The 16,045-nt window shown below is 42.2% G+C and overlaps 1 protein-coding gene across 1 annotated transcript in view; it reads right to left on the bottom strand.

The window, feature by feature from the left end:
* Positions 1–10,090: 10,090 nt before the first annotated feature.
* MED13L (mediator complex subunit 13L) overlaps positions 10,091–16,045 on the bottom strand; it is a 149,448-nt gene continuing 143,493 nt past the window's right edge. Inside the window, exons 29-31 of the mRNA XM_060785459.2 lie at positions 14,005–14,166; positions 13,180–13,283; positions 10,091–12,158 (exon numbers count right to left, since the gene is read on the bottom strand). Of these exons, the coding sequence (XP_060641442.2) occupies positions 12,026–12,158; positions 13,180–13,283; positions 14,005–14,166 (399 nt within the window). The 3' untranslated portion in view covers positions 10,091–12,025. The remainder of the gene's footprint in view (positions 12,159–13,179; positions 13,284–14,004; positions 14,167–16,045) is intronic.

Genomic DNA, 16,045 nt, shown 5'->3' with positions numbered 1-16,045 from the left:
CAATGCCCATCAAACCCTTCCAGTCTTTTCTGTTGGTTATGGGAGTTCTGTGTGCCAAGTTTGGTTCCATTCCATCATTGGTGGAGTTCAGGATGCTCTTTGATTGTAGATGAACTATAAATCCTAGCAACTACAACTCCCAAATGACAAAATCAATACCCTCCCCTAACCCCACCAGTATTCAAATTTGGGTATTGGGTATTTGTGCCAAATTTTGTCCAGTAAATGAAAATACATCCTGCATATCAGATGTTTACATGACGATTCATAACAGTAGCAAAATGACAGTTATGAAGTAGCAAGGAAAGTAATGTTATGGTTGGGGGTCACCACAACATGAGGAACTGTATTAAGGGATCGCGGCATTAGGAAGGTTGAGAACCAATGTTAACACTGGTGGAGTTTGGGGGAAATAGACCTTGACATTTGGGAGTTGTAGATGCATTCTCTCCTGATGTTTCGCCTGCATCTATGGCAGGCATCCTCAGAGGTCACAATCTCTGAGGATGCCTGCCATAGATGAAGGTGAAACGTCAGGAGAAAATGCTTCTAGAACATGGCCACACAGCCTGAAAAACCTTCAACAAACCACTAAAAGAAGCCTCTTGTCAGGGTTCCTGGAATGAACTCAGATCTCACCTTTCACCACTCTTCTCAGAGAAGGGAATGGTTTCTTTTTTATGACATTTAATATTGTACCTTAAGTGTGATCACAGAGCTATCCCCTTCTCTGAATGGTGAAAGGCCTTTCCAAATACCTGAGCAGGAAAAGGTGGCACTGGTGCGTTCCCCTCACCTGAATGACCCTCAACTTATCTACAGCTCACAGCAAAATCTATCATTTTTGGGGTCCCAAACCTGTCCTTGACTTATACATATATAGAATCAATTGCACATACACTTTTTAAAAAAAATGAAAACCAACCACCTTTACACCAAATCTGCATTCTAAATTAATACCACCGATCCCAGCAGCTCTTCATTTCGGAGAGTGTTGCGGTCAGCTCTTGTCCCCCCTGCTTGTTTTGTTTTAATAATTCCTGCCAATTTTGAGGTTTAGCTGAGCTTATGTTACCTCTAAAATAGTGCCAATTTGGATATATAAGGAGGAAGAACTGAAATGTCTCTTTGTATATAGAGCAGGGCTTTGGAATATGTAACTCTCCGTATTTGGCTCCCAGCATCCCAAACCTATGGTGGTTGAGGCTGATTATAGTTATTTAATAATTGCAGCATTTATATCTTTTCTTTACCGCTTTTAGAGCACTTTATGTAGCAATAAAAAAAGCCAAGCTGGTTCTTGCCCTCAGGCTTGCAGTTTAAAATAGAAAAGAGGGAAGGAAAGGGAGAAATTAAAAGAGAGATGGACAACATAGGCAAGGCCATAGATTCTACAAATTTTTCTTGGAACCAATTGTAACACATACATGCACCATAATCACCGAACTGTTATTAATCTACCACCATGCAAAGCACTGTTGCATGGCATCTGTTCTTGAGCAGGGCCAATTTGCCTGCAAGGAACGGATTCTCACCTGCCAATATTCCCTATTCACCTTTCTCTTGTGCCTGCTACACCTTGCCTTGCCTTTCCCCAGGCGCTAATGAGATTACCACTGTAACTGATTTACCCAATAAGTATGTTACCTAACCAGCCTGCGTATGGTAGCAGAGTTGACCTTTTCACGACGACACTCCTACACATCCTGAAGTTTTCTAAGAGGAGAAGGAGGCGGCGTTGGAGGCAGAGGTTGGAGGAGCCACCAGCTCTGCATCTACAAGTCGTTTGCAGGTTCTTACCTACAAAGCTCTGAACGCTTTGGGACCTTCCTACCTGCGTGACTGCATTTCTGTGTACGAACCCACACGATCTCTTCGATCATCTGGAGAGGCCCTACTCGCGCTCCCACCTGCATCGCAAACGTGATTGGTGGGAACGAGAGAGAGGGCCTTCTTGGTGGTGGCCAGGCCAGCCGTGGGGGGGGGGGCTTGAGGGGCTTCAGCCCGCCCTGAAATTCTCATGGTGGTTCGCGAAAAGGCCTTACTGGTGCATTATTTAAACTGTTATGTTTATTCATATCATGATCTGATCACCATACTCAATATATCCCATCTGCATGGGGGTATTGGGGTAATGATACAAAAAGTTTGCTAGGCTAGACCCTCTTTCACTCAGACTCAGCCCCCCCCCCCCGAAACTCTGCCCCCCCCGAAACCCCCCTGAAAAAAATTCAGCCCCCCCCCCCCCCCCGAAACGAAATCCTGGCTACGGGCCTGGTGGTGGCCCCTCGACTCTGGAACTCACTTCCTAAGGACATCAGGCATGCCCCAACTCTGGCAGTCTTCAGGAGGAGCTTGAAAACGTGGTTGTTCCAGTGTGCCTTCCCAGAATAATGAACCTTTAGCATTATGTCCTCTAAAAGCACTTTATACTGATTTAGGACTGCTTGTATGTTTCCACCAACGCCCCACCTCCTTTATCTTGTTCATGCCCAACATTATTTTTAACTTAATTACATTTGGCCCAGCCATAGTTTTAAATGTGTTTTGTGCTATTGTTCAATGTTTATGCTATTTGTGTATGAGAATTATTTTAATTGCTTTGTATTAGTAGTTGTATTTTGCTTCGTATTGTGGTTGTTATTGCTTGTATTGATGTATTGTGGGCTTGGCCTCATGTAAGCCGCACCAAGTCCCTTGGGAGATGGTAGCAGGGTATAAATAAAGATTTATTTATTTATTTATTTGTTTGTTTGTTTGTTTGTTTATTTATTTATTATTTGTCATCAAACTCTGACTCCAGGTGAAGGCATAAGAACTTGACTAAAGTTTCGGGGTACATTCATACCAAATCCGTGAGTAGTGATATTGTTAGATGGGGTTAAACTCCCCCTGAAGACGCAGGTTTGCAGCTTGGGAGTGATCCTGGACTCATCGCTGAGCTTGGAACCCCAGGTCTCAGCGGTGGCTGGGAGAGCTTTTGCACAATTAAAACTTGTGCACCAGCTGCGCCCGTACCTTGGGAAGTCTGATCTGGCCACAGTGGTCCACGCTCTTGTTACATCCCGAATAGATTACTGCAACGCGCTCTACGTGGGGTTGTCTTTGAAGACTGTTCGGAAACTTCAACTAGTCCAACGGGCGGCAGCTAGACTTCTCACTGGAGCATCATACAGAGAGCATACCACCCCTGTGTTATGTCAGCTCCACTAGCTGCCGATTTAGTTCAAAGTGCTGGTCTTGACTATAAAACCCTATATGGCACCAGCCCAGCGTACCTGTCCGAACGTATCTCCTTCTATGTCCCGCCTAGGAATTTAAGATCTTCTGGAGGGGCCCTGCTCTCAACCCCGCCCTTGTCACAGATGAGGTTGGCGGGGATGAGGGACAGGGCCTTCTCAGTGGTGGCCCCCCGCCTGTAGAATTCACTCCCCAGGGAAATTAGATCATCATCATCCCTCCTCTCTTTCAGAAGGAAATTAAAAACATGGATATGGGACCAGGCCTTTGGGTAATCTGGCAGACTGACAAGGACAATGACGACTAAAGCTTTGGAAATGGACTATGATAACGCGGAATGAATGTATTAATTACGGACTTGGCAAAATGATGGCCACCAGGCTGGCTTTTTATTGTATTAATGTAATGTTTTAACTGTTTATAATTATTGTTAATATGTATTTTATTGTGTGAATTGTAGGCATCAAATGTATGCCAGTTGGAAGCCGCCCTGAGTCCCCCTTAGGGGGTTGAGAAGGGCGGGGTAGAAGTACCCAAATATTAGGGCCAAAAATGATCTGAAATGGGAGTGTGAGCAAGTCTTGAGCATCCTCGGACACTTAAATTAATCAGGGATAGGCGCAATGTACGTTCTTTGTCTTTTGTGTGTGTATTTTATATAAACACTAGAGATTAAGTATGCGGCGATGCCCAGATTAAGTCTTTTATAACGTTATTTATAAGAAATAGACCTTGTTTGCTTTTCTTAATGGTCCCAATACAAAATACAGGGTTAGTCAAAATGCATAGGCCAATAAGCCATTCAATTGAATGGCTTATTGGCCTATGCATTTTGACTAACCCTGTACTGAAGGATGTGGGTGAACTGCAACTCCCAACATTGTGCTTCAAATTTCTCCCAAACATCACCAGTATTCCGAGTTCGCCCTGTTAGATATGTGTGTCAGGTTTGGTCTAGATCCATCATTGGTGGGGTTCACAGTGTTCTCTAGATGTGAGCAAACTATAACTCCCAACATCTTGGGTCAATTCCTCCCCAACCCTGCCAGTATCTAAAGTTGGGCATGTTGGGCATGTGTGCCAACTTTGGTACAGATCCATCATCAGTTGGATTCACAGTGATCTTTGATTATGAGTGAACTACAATTCCTATCATTCAGAGTCAATTCCCCCACAAAAACCTACCAGTATGTACAGTTGGTGATGGTGGTTATGTGTGCCAGAGAAGGGGGCTAGAGCGCAAATGGAGGAGTTCTCAGGACGTGTCCAACCAAGCACGGGCTAAAGCCTCGCTTAAGGCATATTCCGTGGCTATACGGGTGGCCAGGGAATCTTTCACGACCACCCGTATAGCGTCTGCAGCAAACAGATCATCGGAGCAGTTTCGGGTTGTCGGGGAACTCCTTCACCCACCTGTGGGGGAGGAGACCTTCGACAACCCAGCAACTCGGTGTTGCAAGCTCGCACACCATTTTGCAGGCAAAGTTGCTCAGATACGTCTTGAGCTTGACTCCAATTTCATCGCAGTACCAGGTGAGGTGATTGAGGCATCTGCTTGTCCAATTTTGTGGGATTCTTTTAGGCTTGTTCTTCCTGAAACCATGGAGGAGGTCCTTGGGGCTGTGAGGGCGACCACATCGGCTCTAGACCCTTGCCCATCTTGGCTAATTAAATCGGCCGGGGGGGGGGGGGGTTGGTTGATTGGTTTGTGTTGATCATTAATGCATCGTTGGAGCAAGGGATTTTACCATCCAATCTGAAACAGGCTGTGGTTCGGCCACTCCTTAAGAAGGTTTCCCTTGACTCCACGGTGCTGAGCAATTACAGACCGATCTCCAACCTCCCTTTTTTGGGCAAGGTGCTGGAGCGGGTGGTCACCTCCCAGCTCCAGGGATTCTTGGATGACATCAATTACCTAGATCAGTCACAGTCTGGCTTCAGGCCTGGTCACGGCACCGAGACAGCTTGGTCGCCTTGGTGGATGACCTCCGTAGAGAGCTGGACAGGGGGAGTGTGACTCGGTTGGTTCTCTTGGACATCTCAGCGACTTTCGATACCATCGACCGTGGTATCCTTCTGGGTCGACTCTCTGGAATGGGTCTCGGGGGCACGGTTTTGTCGTGGCTCCGGTCCTTCCTGGAGGGACGAACCCAGATGGTGAAGCTGGGAGATGCCTGCTCGGACCCCTGGCCCTTGACCTGTGGGGTCCCGCAAGGCTCCATTTTGTCTCCCATGCTTTTTAACATCTACATGAAACCGCTGGGAGAGGTCATCCGGAGTTTTGGAGTTAGGTGCCATCTCTACGCAGATGACACACAAGTCTACTACTCTTTTCCACCTAATTCCAAGGAGGCCTCTTGGGTGCTGGACGAGTGCTTGGCCGCTGTGTCGATCTGGATGAGGAGGAACAAGCTGAAGATCAATCCTGACAAGAAAGCGGTCCTCCTGGTCGATCGCAAACCGGATCGGGGTATAGGGTGGCAACCTGTGTTGGACGGGGTTACACTCCGCAGTTTGGGAGTCCTCTTGGATTCATCGCTCACGCTTGAGGCTCAGGCGTCGGCGGTGTCCTGGAGGGCTTTTGCACAATTGAGACTCATGCGCCAACTGCTACCGTACCTCGCGAAGGCTGATCTGGCCGGGGTGGTCCATGCCTTGGTCACCTCCAGATTGGATTACTGCAACGCGCTCTACATGGGGCTGCCCTTGAAACCGGCTCGGAGATTCCAACTGGTCCAACGGGCAGCAGCCAGGATGCTAACTGGGGCTCCTTACAAAGAGAGGTCAACCCTCCTGTTCAAGGAGCTCCACTGGCTGCCATTTATTTTCCAAACCCAATTTAAGGTGCAGGTGCTTACCTACAAAGCCCTAAACGGTTTGGGACCTGCCTACCTGAGTGACCGCATCTCCATCTATGAACCCACACGTTCACTTCGGTCATCTGGTGAGGCCCTGCTCATGATTCCGCCTGCGTCACAAGCGCGGCTGGTGGGGACACGAGACAGGGCCTTTTCTGTGGTGGCCCCCTGACTCTGGAACACCCTCCCAAAAGATCTTAGACAGGCCCCTACACTGGCAGTCTTTAGAAAGAACTTAAAGACCTGGCTGTTCTAATGTGCCTTTCCAGAATAGGAATTCTCCAATAACAAGTCCTCAAAGCACTTTTAGTAGAATTAAGATTATTGCACACCGCACACTGCACTTGCCCTATAATCCTCGTATACCACCTGCCACATCAGCACTTTTAATCCTGTACCCATTACTCTGGCCCGGCCCAGTTTTTATTGTGTCTATTGCATGTCATTAATATTGCTTTAACTGTTTTTAATTTTGCTTTTGGTGTTATTTTGTTTGTGTTGTGTTTTGTGGCCTTGGCCTTTGTAAGCCGCATCGAGTCCTTCGGGAGATGCTAGCGGGCAACAAATAATAATAATAATAATAATAATAATAATAATAATAATGTTTGCTTTAGGTGCATCGTCGATGGAGTTCATAGTGCTTTCTGGATGTGGATGAACTATAACTCCTAACATACAAGGTTAAAGAATGCAGGTGATTACCTATAAAGCCCTGTATGCTTCGGGTCCAACCTATAAAGCTCTATACACTTCGGGTCCAACCTATTGCCTTCTACGAACCAGTGCTGACATTAAGATCTACTGGGGAGGCCTTTTTCTTGGTCCCACCACCGTCTCAAGCATGGTTGGTGGGGACGAGAGGGCCTTCTCGGTGGTGGCTCCTCAGCTCTGGAATACCCTCCCTAAGGGAATTAGATTAGCCCCCTCTTTTCAGGCCTTTTGGACAAGTCTAAAAACATTGCTATTCAGACAGGACTTTGATCCTGAGTAATCCATGGCCAATATGATGAATAATTGATAGTGCTGATCCGCACTTTGATTGATTGTTACAACAGATAGCTGGCCGGCAGATCCTACTGCATTTTAGGGATTTTATAATTTTAAATTTTATAATTTTTAATATTTTATATAATTTTATTACTGAGATTTTATGTACTGCTATTATACTTATGTCATTGTATTTATATTGATGTATTGTTGTCTGCATGTGGCACTTGGAGTGCGCCCCAAGTCCCTTTGGGGAGGTGGTGTCAGAGTACAAATAATAATAATAATAATAATAATAATTATTATTATTATTATTATTATTATTCCACCCTCCCAACCCCACCAGGATTTTTGTTGTCTGGGGGGGGGGGGGGGGCAGTGTACCAAGTTTGATCCAGATCCATTGTTGGAGGGAGTTACAGTGCTCTGTGAAAGTGAGAGCCATCTTAGAAATTGCACACAAACATAGGTAGATATATAACATAGATACAAACATACCGAGTAAAACATAAATTTTTAAATTGATCAGGTTAGATGGGACCGGAATAGCTGATTCTCCTACTTTTGAAACTTAAATATCGTAATTGATAGAAGTACAAAAGGGGGAAAAATCAACAGAAGGAAGGCTTACTTAGTCCGGATCTACACTGCCGTATAATCCAGTTTATTAAAGCAGATAATCTGGATTTTATACGGCTGTGTAGATGGGGGCCTTAGAGGCAGGCGGGAAAGTAGTCTTGAAAGAATAAATTTTAATCTCCAAACAGCAGGAATCCTTTTTTCTTTTTCTTTTTTGTAGACGAAGCCTCCTGAAAGTTTGTTAGGGGTTTTTGTTTTTTGTTTTTATCCAATTCCAATCATGGTCATTTACAAACAATAAAAACAGAGGTCTTTTTAAGTGTTCCTTCTTTTAATCAACATTTAGTATATTGTGTAACCGCAAAATACTGTTCAGATTTAAAATGAACTTCACACAGTCCTCTTTTTTCCTGGTTCAAATTGTTGGCCACATCGAAAAGAGGTTCATTGTAAAATGTTCAAAGGGAGGGAAAATCAAAATTCCTCCAAGAAATGTACAGCTCTTATATTAAAAAGGGGATTTTGAGCTATACGTACAAGCATGCTGGACATCCCCTGGACACACATACTGTAATTATTCTGATTGTTTTCCAGGCTTTAGCACAGCAGGTTAATCACAACAGGTTAACCACCAGCTGCAGTAAATCTTGCCAATCAAAAGACTGACAGTTCAAAGCCCGGGTTGGGGTGAGCTCCTGGCTTTTAACCCAGCTTCTGCCTACCTTGAAAGCAAAATAAGAGTAGACAAATAGGGACTGCTTAAATCCAGGAGATATTTAAGGAACCCATTTTATTTATCATATCAGGAGAACCAAGGGTATAGTTGTAATGTATTTTAAATTAACACAAAGTTTAAAAACTTGGCATTCTATTAAATGTCCTTTGACCAGTAGCTGGCCACTTGGGAGTGCCTCTGGTGTTGCTACAAGAAGGTGCTCCATTGTGCATGTGGCAGGGCTCAGACTATGTTGTCATATTTATTTGTTTATTTGCAACATTTATGTGCCGCCCTTTTCACTCTAAAAGGAACTCAGAGCAGCTTACAAGTTATATGTACATACAATATATTATATTATTAGCATAGCACAATATTAGTATTATATTTATTATTTACTTATTTATTTGGAACATTTATATCCTGTCCTTCTCAACCTCTGAAGAGGGACTCAGGACGGTATAGTACAATATATTACTATATTATATTATACCACTATACTGTAATATTATTAGTAATATTACATGTAATATGAAATATAAAATTATATTGTATTATTATTAGTATTATATTGTATTACAGTATATCAATATTATATGTGTATACAATATATTATATTAGCACAGCACAATATTTGTATTATGTTCGAGCAGGCGTTCGGTTAACTCAGTGCAATAAGTGTAATGATTGAAGGACTGCCAATTTGGACGACGAAACTGGATCGCGATTTTAGTCAAGAGATGAATTGGATGGTTTATTGATATATGTATTGTGGATCGTGTTTTTATGCTTTTAAACTGTATACTGTTGTTTGTTATAAGTTGTTGTAAACTGCGTTGAGTCGCCGGCTAGGCTGAGAAACGGCGGTATACAAGTATAGCAAATAAATAAATAAATAAATAAATTATATGTTACTATATTGTACTGTATCACTATACTGTAATATTACTAGTAATATTACATGTAAAATAAAATATATAATTATTATATTGTAATATAAATATTACATTTAATATATAATTATTATATTGTATTATTATTAGTATAGTATATTATTATTAGTACTATATTATATAATAGGTGGTCTGTGGTTTGCTCTTCTCAATACTTGCATGTTGTGGACTTCACTTTGTGACCCCATTTCTTAAGGTTAGCTCTGCATCTCATGGTGCCAAAACGCAGTCTGTTCAGCGCCTTCCAAGTCACCCAGTCTTCTGTGTGCCTAGGAGGGAGTCTTATAATTTAGTATCAGCCATGGATTAGGGCACCCATAAAGAAATGTGAGAAAATTCCAGCAACTCGATCAAGGAGGAAGTTTACGAACAAAGCTCTTTGGCAGGGAAGATGGAGTGTCAACACCCCCCCCCCCCCCGTGGCTGGAACCGAGCACAAGCCTCCAAGATGCTGAAGATGGGAAAAGCCTATATATACCTCTATTGTATGTCTTGTCAGTGTATAAACGGCCGTATATGTGTCTGTGATCCAGCCTGAGTCCCCTTCGGGGTGAGAAGAACAGAATATAAATACTGTAAATAAATAAATAAATAAATAAATGTCCAAAATGAGATTTTTTAAACAATAACTTCTACACTTTGTAGGAAACCCAGGCCTTCTACATTTTGGATTAATTCCGTAAAAAAACTCACAAGTAAAATAATGCATATTTAAAGGGAAATATGAAACAAGAATTTTCCACACAGAAATACACAACTTTTTCTTTTAAAATCTATTGCCATTTATTTATTTTGCACAAAAATGTATAAATATGTTAACATTTTTCTCTTAACTTAAAAAATTAAATAAAAACAACAGTAGATGAGAATCATCCCTAACGACCTCCCTCCCCTTCCTTGTAAGGCGAGGGATGTTTGAACTTTTGCATTAGAACTGGAACTCTGGGGAAGAAAAGAACCCCTTCGATAAAAACATCACATAAAAAAGCCAACCCAACAATAATCCAAGAGTCAGGTGAACCTGGCAAAACACCCAAAGTGGGAAAATGTACCTTTACATAGCTTTCCTCTGAACCTTTTTCTAAATACAAGTTTACAATCTTTTTTTCTTTTAATGCTCTTCAAAAGGCCTTGGTAATTTGTTTTTTCTGATTAAGAAAAATAGGCAATATTTTAAAAATCGAATGTACACTGTATACATTAGATACAAACGGTTTGGATACATATGGGTCTTCTTCTGTACATTGCAAAGGTTTCCCCAAAGTGAGTATTAAGAAACCCAATCCTTCTCTGACTAGTCCTTCCAAGGGATTAGGCATGGGATTACTATTATTATTATTTTCAATTATAAATTTGATTTAAGGAAAAATATTTCTTCAATTTCATAGAAATTTTTATTATTATTTTTTAACCAGAACAAGACAAACTTTTGGAAGAACTTCAAAAATAGTAAAATATTCTCCGAGAACAGCCATCTGACCTATTTGATTCCTCTTTTTGAGTGCAACAGCAAACATTAGAAACGGGAACTTAGACTCTAGACCTCTCTCATCCTACAGTTCAGAAGTCATAAAAATAACAGGATTCGCTTTAAACACTTTTTCAACAGCACACATTTTAAACCTGGTAATTTTCCTGTCTCTGTGGATTTAATTTTAAAGTACGAATGGAATGAAATCGGATTTAAAAATGATTTCCTTGAAAGAATATTTTTTCTTACAGACAGAAAAATACATCAGAATTGAAACAGACAAGAGTGTAAACAACCAACAGTGTGTGATATATAGTATTTTGACATTTATGTCACTAGAGGACAAGCCTGTGCCAGTTGATAGGTCACTCGGACTTCAGGAATCAGTTCTCAAATTGTCAAACTTCCCTCTAAATAAATGCTTCTCCCTTCACTTTGATTCACGGTAATAAATGCTCATAAATGACTAATGTCTCTTGCTATTCTCAGTTACTCATCAGACCTTTTCAAACCTTACTGCAAACTGGGTTCCTTCATTCTCAGTGACCACCAACCAAAATGGCAATATTTAAATGTTACTACTTCACTTGCTTTCTGGGTTTTTCATGGATTTAGCCCCAGATCTGAAGAGCGAGAGGTATGTCATTAAATAGTTCTGAATAACACACTGGTGCCTTATAATTTAATAACCCCATAAATAAATTAAAAACAAAACGGCCAACAAACAGAAGAGGATCTCCAGACTTTTCATAACTCTATGGACAGGTTAACAAATGCATTAATGCAATCCACTTTATCCTGACAGACAGAAAACCCCACCATTTATAAACAATGAGAATGGGTTCTTTTATGCAGCTACAGCCATCCTGTGGTTTCCAAGGATAGGCCTGGGCCATGTCTACTGGCCGCGACAACATTTTGCTTCTGAATGACAAGGCTGTGCATTAAAAAGCTAAGACACTGACTTCTGTGATATGTTGTTCCATAACATCCAGCTACCAATTTAGCATGGCCCTGAGGCTTTGATTCACCCAATGTCCAAAATGCTTGTTGAAAGTGATGGCATGCTCCACCTGGTATACTCCAGACAAAGAAGAAGCTTTCTGTGACTCCACAAGAAGCACATTGACTGCATGGGCCCTCAAAATATCAAGATGATTGCCACTGGAACGGATAGGCTATGGAACACTTCTCAAGTTGAAGGTGACCACCAGTCAGGTGACTAAAGGAGATTCATGATGGCGTTGTATAGCTGTGTGAGCACCACAAAGTGGACAGGAAGGCAGGAGCTGCGATCCTGAGTTGCGGGGTTGCACGTGAGCCATGAGAGTGCATTGTACTGTTCCAAAACAAACCTAGAAGAGAAGAGAAAGAAAGAAAGAAATAAAGAGGCACGTCGGTTTAGCAACTTAGTTGCTGTGGCCCAAAAAGGAGCGGCTTCTTCCATTCCATAATCTGTGCTTTCTTAGATGTTTATGTTGAAATACGTGAGCTTTTTTCTCCCATAGTCCAATGCAGAGAACAGTTTCTCAAGCTACAGGCAAAGACCAGAAATTGGAGCTTGTGTGTCACAGCCCTATCTGAAGAAATGTGGTGCTGGAATATGATAGCCAAAATGTGTTTTCTCCAAGACATAATCCTGATGTCCGGCAGGGCTCGCTCTTATTTAGGAGCAGCTTGCAAATCTCTCCCTTGGCTCTAAAATAATATTTTAAGCCAATTGGAAAAACACCAGCAACACATGGGCTATCACTAAGGCTCAAAGAAAGACAATGTCAGGTCCTCACCAGTCTAGCTTAATCAGGAATCTTAGAGACTGCTTTTACCACATCGCTTTCTGGCTGCTAAGATGGGAAAGTTTTGCAGACGTATGTAGCAGTGGCTTCCCAAAATAATAATAATCATCATCATCTTCATCTTCATCTTCATCATCATCAAACTGCAAAGGCTCTGGCATAAACCAGTACAGGTGGCCCCAGTGGTAACTGGCACACTGGGTGCCATGCCAAAATATCTCAGCCGGCATTTGGAAACAATAAAAATTGACAAAATCACGATCTGTGAACTGCAAAAGGCCACCTTACTTGGATTTGCACACATCATTCGAAAATACATCACACAGTCCTAGACGCTTGGGAGATGTTTGACTTGTGATTTTGTGATACGAAATCCAGCATATATATCTTGTTTGCTGTGACTAATAATAATAATAATGATGATCCCCTCCTTTCTACTCTGTACACACACCTATCTCAAAGTCTGCTGAATAGGCCAATAGGTTTCTCCAAATTAAATTGTGTGCAGAAGGTTGGTCAAAGCCTAAATTCAAGGTCTTGAGGGAGAACAACAGAAATACAAAACTTAAAGAGTATTTACCTCAGGACATCTGATGTGGTTTTAGAGTCCAAGGGATGGAGTGAGTTCCGAGGAGGGAGGAGTTCGTCCATCTGTGCAACAGAGATGTGATGATGCAGCGATGCCTGTTCAGGGAAAGACAGGTGTCATGCCATGGGACAGCAGTTTCCTCAAGCATTCATGATGAGCACTATATAAGCAAAGAGCCACCTTGGACTCAGCAAACCAATATCCCAGAGTGATCTGCTTTTAAGGTAAACAACTTTCCCGCAGCATAGTGGGGAAAGCAGACTCCATCAGCCTCAGACCACGTGGGTTACAAATAGGGATGCAACCTGCAGTGTCTTGGAGGGAGGGTGTGTAGATGGACATAAATGCAAGAAATCAAAACAGGTGTTTACTTTCGCTTATATATCTTTACCAAAAAATGTCCGGCTTCCATTTAAAACTGCCCAACATTAAATCACGCCATTGCTCCATCTAGCCCAGTGTTATCAATTTGGGAATAGTGAGTCTCAAGTAGAGGCTCTCTCTCTCAACCCTGCTACCTAATATACTTTTAAGCAAGAGATGCCAGGGATTGAACTGGAGATCGTCCACGTACAGTCCGCTATCAGGTTTCCTTAGACTCCACCCCACAGAAACCATCAAGAGACAAGGTTTATGTGGGTGTCCCAACCATAACTCCAACACTATCCTGAGCCCAGCTCTCTACAGAAGTTGCAAATGGGTGAGTAGGCATGGCAGCTGACTCTGTTGCCAATAGGAGAAGGCTGCATTCAGGCAACAGATGCCACCAAAGAAGAGGTTTCCTTTTCCCTGCCAGATACAAGAGGCTCAACAAACCTTCAGAAAGAGGGGGCATTGGTTCTGAGCATGTGGACAAGAGGACCAGAACCACTGAGGAAGGTTCTCAGCTCTGGCAGTGGAGACAAAGTAGCCCAGAGCAAGAGGCTGCTGCTTGAGTTCTTCAGGAGCTTCCCGGGAGAGGAGACGCTCCCCTTGGCTCTGTAGAAACAAGGAGGAAAAAGGAAATACAAGCTAGACATCAAAGCAAGGCACCAGGGACAGGGCTATGGGATGGCAAGGAGGGGCACTCTGCTTTGGTTTAGGAGCATCCCCATTGGAAGTTTCTTACAGATAGTGAAGGTGGCGGCAGCTGACCTTGGCCTCTCTTCAAATCTTCTTGCATTCCTTGTTCTTGTTGGGTTCCCGCCTATCTCAAGAGATGAGTCTCACCTATCTCAAGATACGACTAAGAGACAATCTTTCTTTGCTAATTGTGTATGACACTTGTCAGCAGACAACAGATGTCAATACTTGTGTACTACAAGACATTGATATAGGAGCAAACATACTTCCCTCAAGCCAATCAACATTTATCAAAAGATTGGGCTGCAGATTTAGTGGATTGTTTTTGTTATTATGCAGAGTATGCTGCTGTATGGAACGTACATCATGTTTCATTTCGATGGCAGGAGCTAAGAGGCAAATCTTACCACTCATAATAGTTAGATCAAACTTTGGTACAATGCAGTCTACATTTTAGTAGCACAGTGAATTGGACTAAACAGGTTCCATTAGTTTTATTAATAAAGGAATAAGAGATATAAATCATGACTGTAGAAAGAGAAGGGGTGACGATCCCAAAAGGGAGGTACATGTTGTCTTGCCAAAGAACCAAGGATCCACAACACACATTTATTTATGGCCAAAGAAAGGCAGTTTGGTGATGAGGGCAGTGCAGAAAACTAGATTTGTGGGAAGGGAGGAGAGAGGGAATACTCTTTCCACCCATCTTTTTCAAGAATGGAGGTCTTTTTTAGTATTGTTAGGCTATGCAATCCTGAAATTCTTGCATGCAACATAAACAATGAGCAAGACACAACAAAGGATCTTACAGAACTTTAAAGAAGCCCCCTGCTTTTCTGCAACAGACTGAACACAGCTTCTTCACTGGAAATGATTACTTTTCTTGAGAGAAAGACCAACGACAGCCTAAACTACTGATGTTCCAGATTAGCCAGCTTTACCTTTCCTATAATGATTAGAAATACTTATATTGATCATTATGTTGCCGTTGCCAATACCCATATAAAAATCAAGAGAAAAGAACATAATACAATAATCATAGTGTGTAGATCACTTATAGGAGAGGCGGGCAATAAATATATTAGTAGTAGTAGTATTGGTTCTGCTGGTAATATAACAGAAGTCTTTATTTCTAAAAATCCCCAAGTGAATTTTGTGCAATTTATTGACTTCACAAAGCAGCTTAGAAAGCAACTTGTGCAAGTTCCTGAGATATAAGGAAGGACTGTAGCAGTTCAGCACCACCAAATCTAAAAGGCCCACTAAAGTACCCTGCTTAAATAATGTCTTTATTCACAAAGCACCATGGCTTTGGCTGGTTGAAAACTCAACGGCAGGCCAAGGAAGCAAGACTCATTTGCAAACTGCAGCAATCAATTACAAGGTCCATGGATGAAGGGGTGCCCTTCCTTGACCCAAGAAAAACGATCACACGCTGCTGCTTTTGTAAGAACAAAAATTACATCTCAATTACCAGCTTCGTGTTAATGGTTAAACGAGTTGATCCAAAAGGCATTCACACAGTGGAGGCCTCCTTGGGTTACCAAACTCCCTGACTACCCATCTCATTTGTAGCTGAATTGCCATGCAGTGTTGCAAATAATTTTTCAAAATGGCTGTGATTTGGTAGAGACAACAAACACTCTACACGGTTGATAACTTCAAGCACTGAGAATGGGAAGTCTGCAATATTCAGGGATGGCAGATTCACAGTCCTATACATTTAAGAAACAAAGGGTGCTCAATGGAAGAAGGAAGATATTTAGGGTCCCTAGAGATTGCCTGCATCCTCCAA

This window comes from Anolis sagrei, chromosome X, assembly GCF_037176765.1.
Source record: "Anolis sagrei isolate rAnoSag1 chromosome X, rAnoSag1.mat, whole genome shotgun sequence".
In the NCBI taxonomy this organism is placed as follows: domain Eukaryota; kingdom Metazoa; phylum Chordata; class Lepidosauria; order Squamata; family Dactyloidae; genus Anolis; species Anolis sagrei.
The sequence above is the reverse complement of the archived record's forward strand: the minus strand, read 5'-3'. Positions and strand labels throughout refer to the sequence as shown.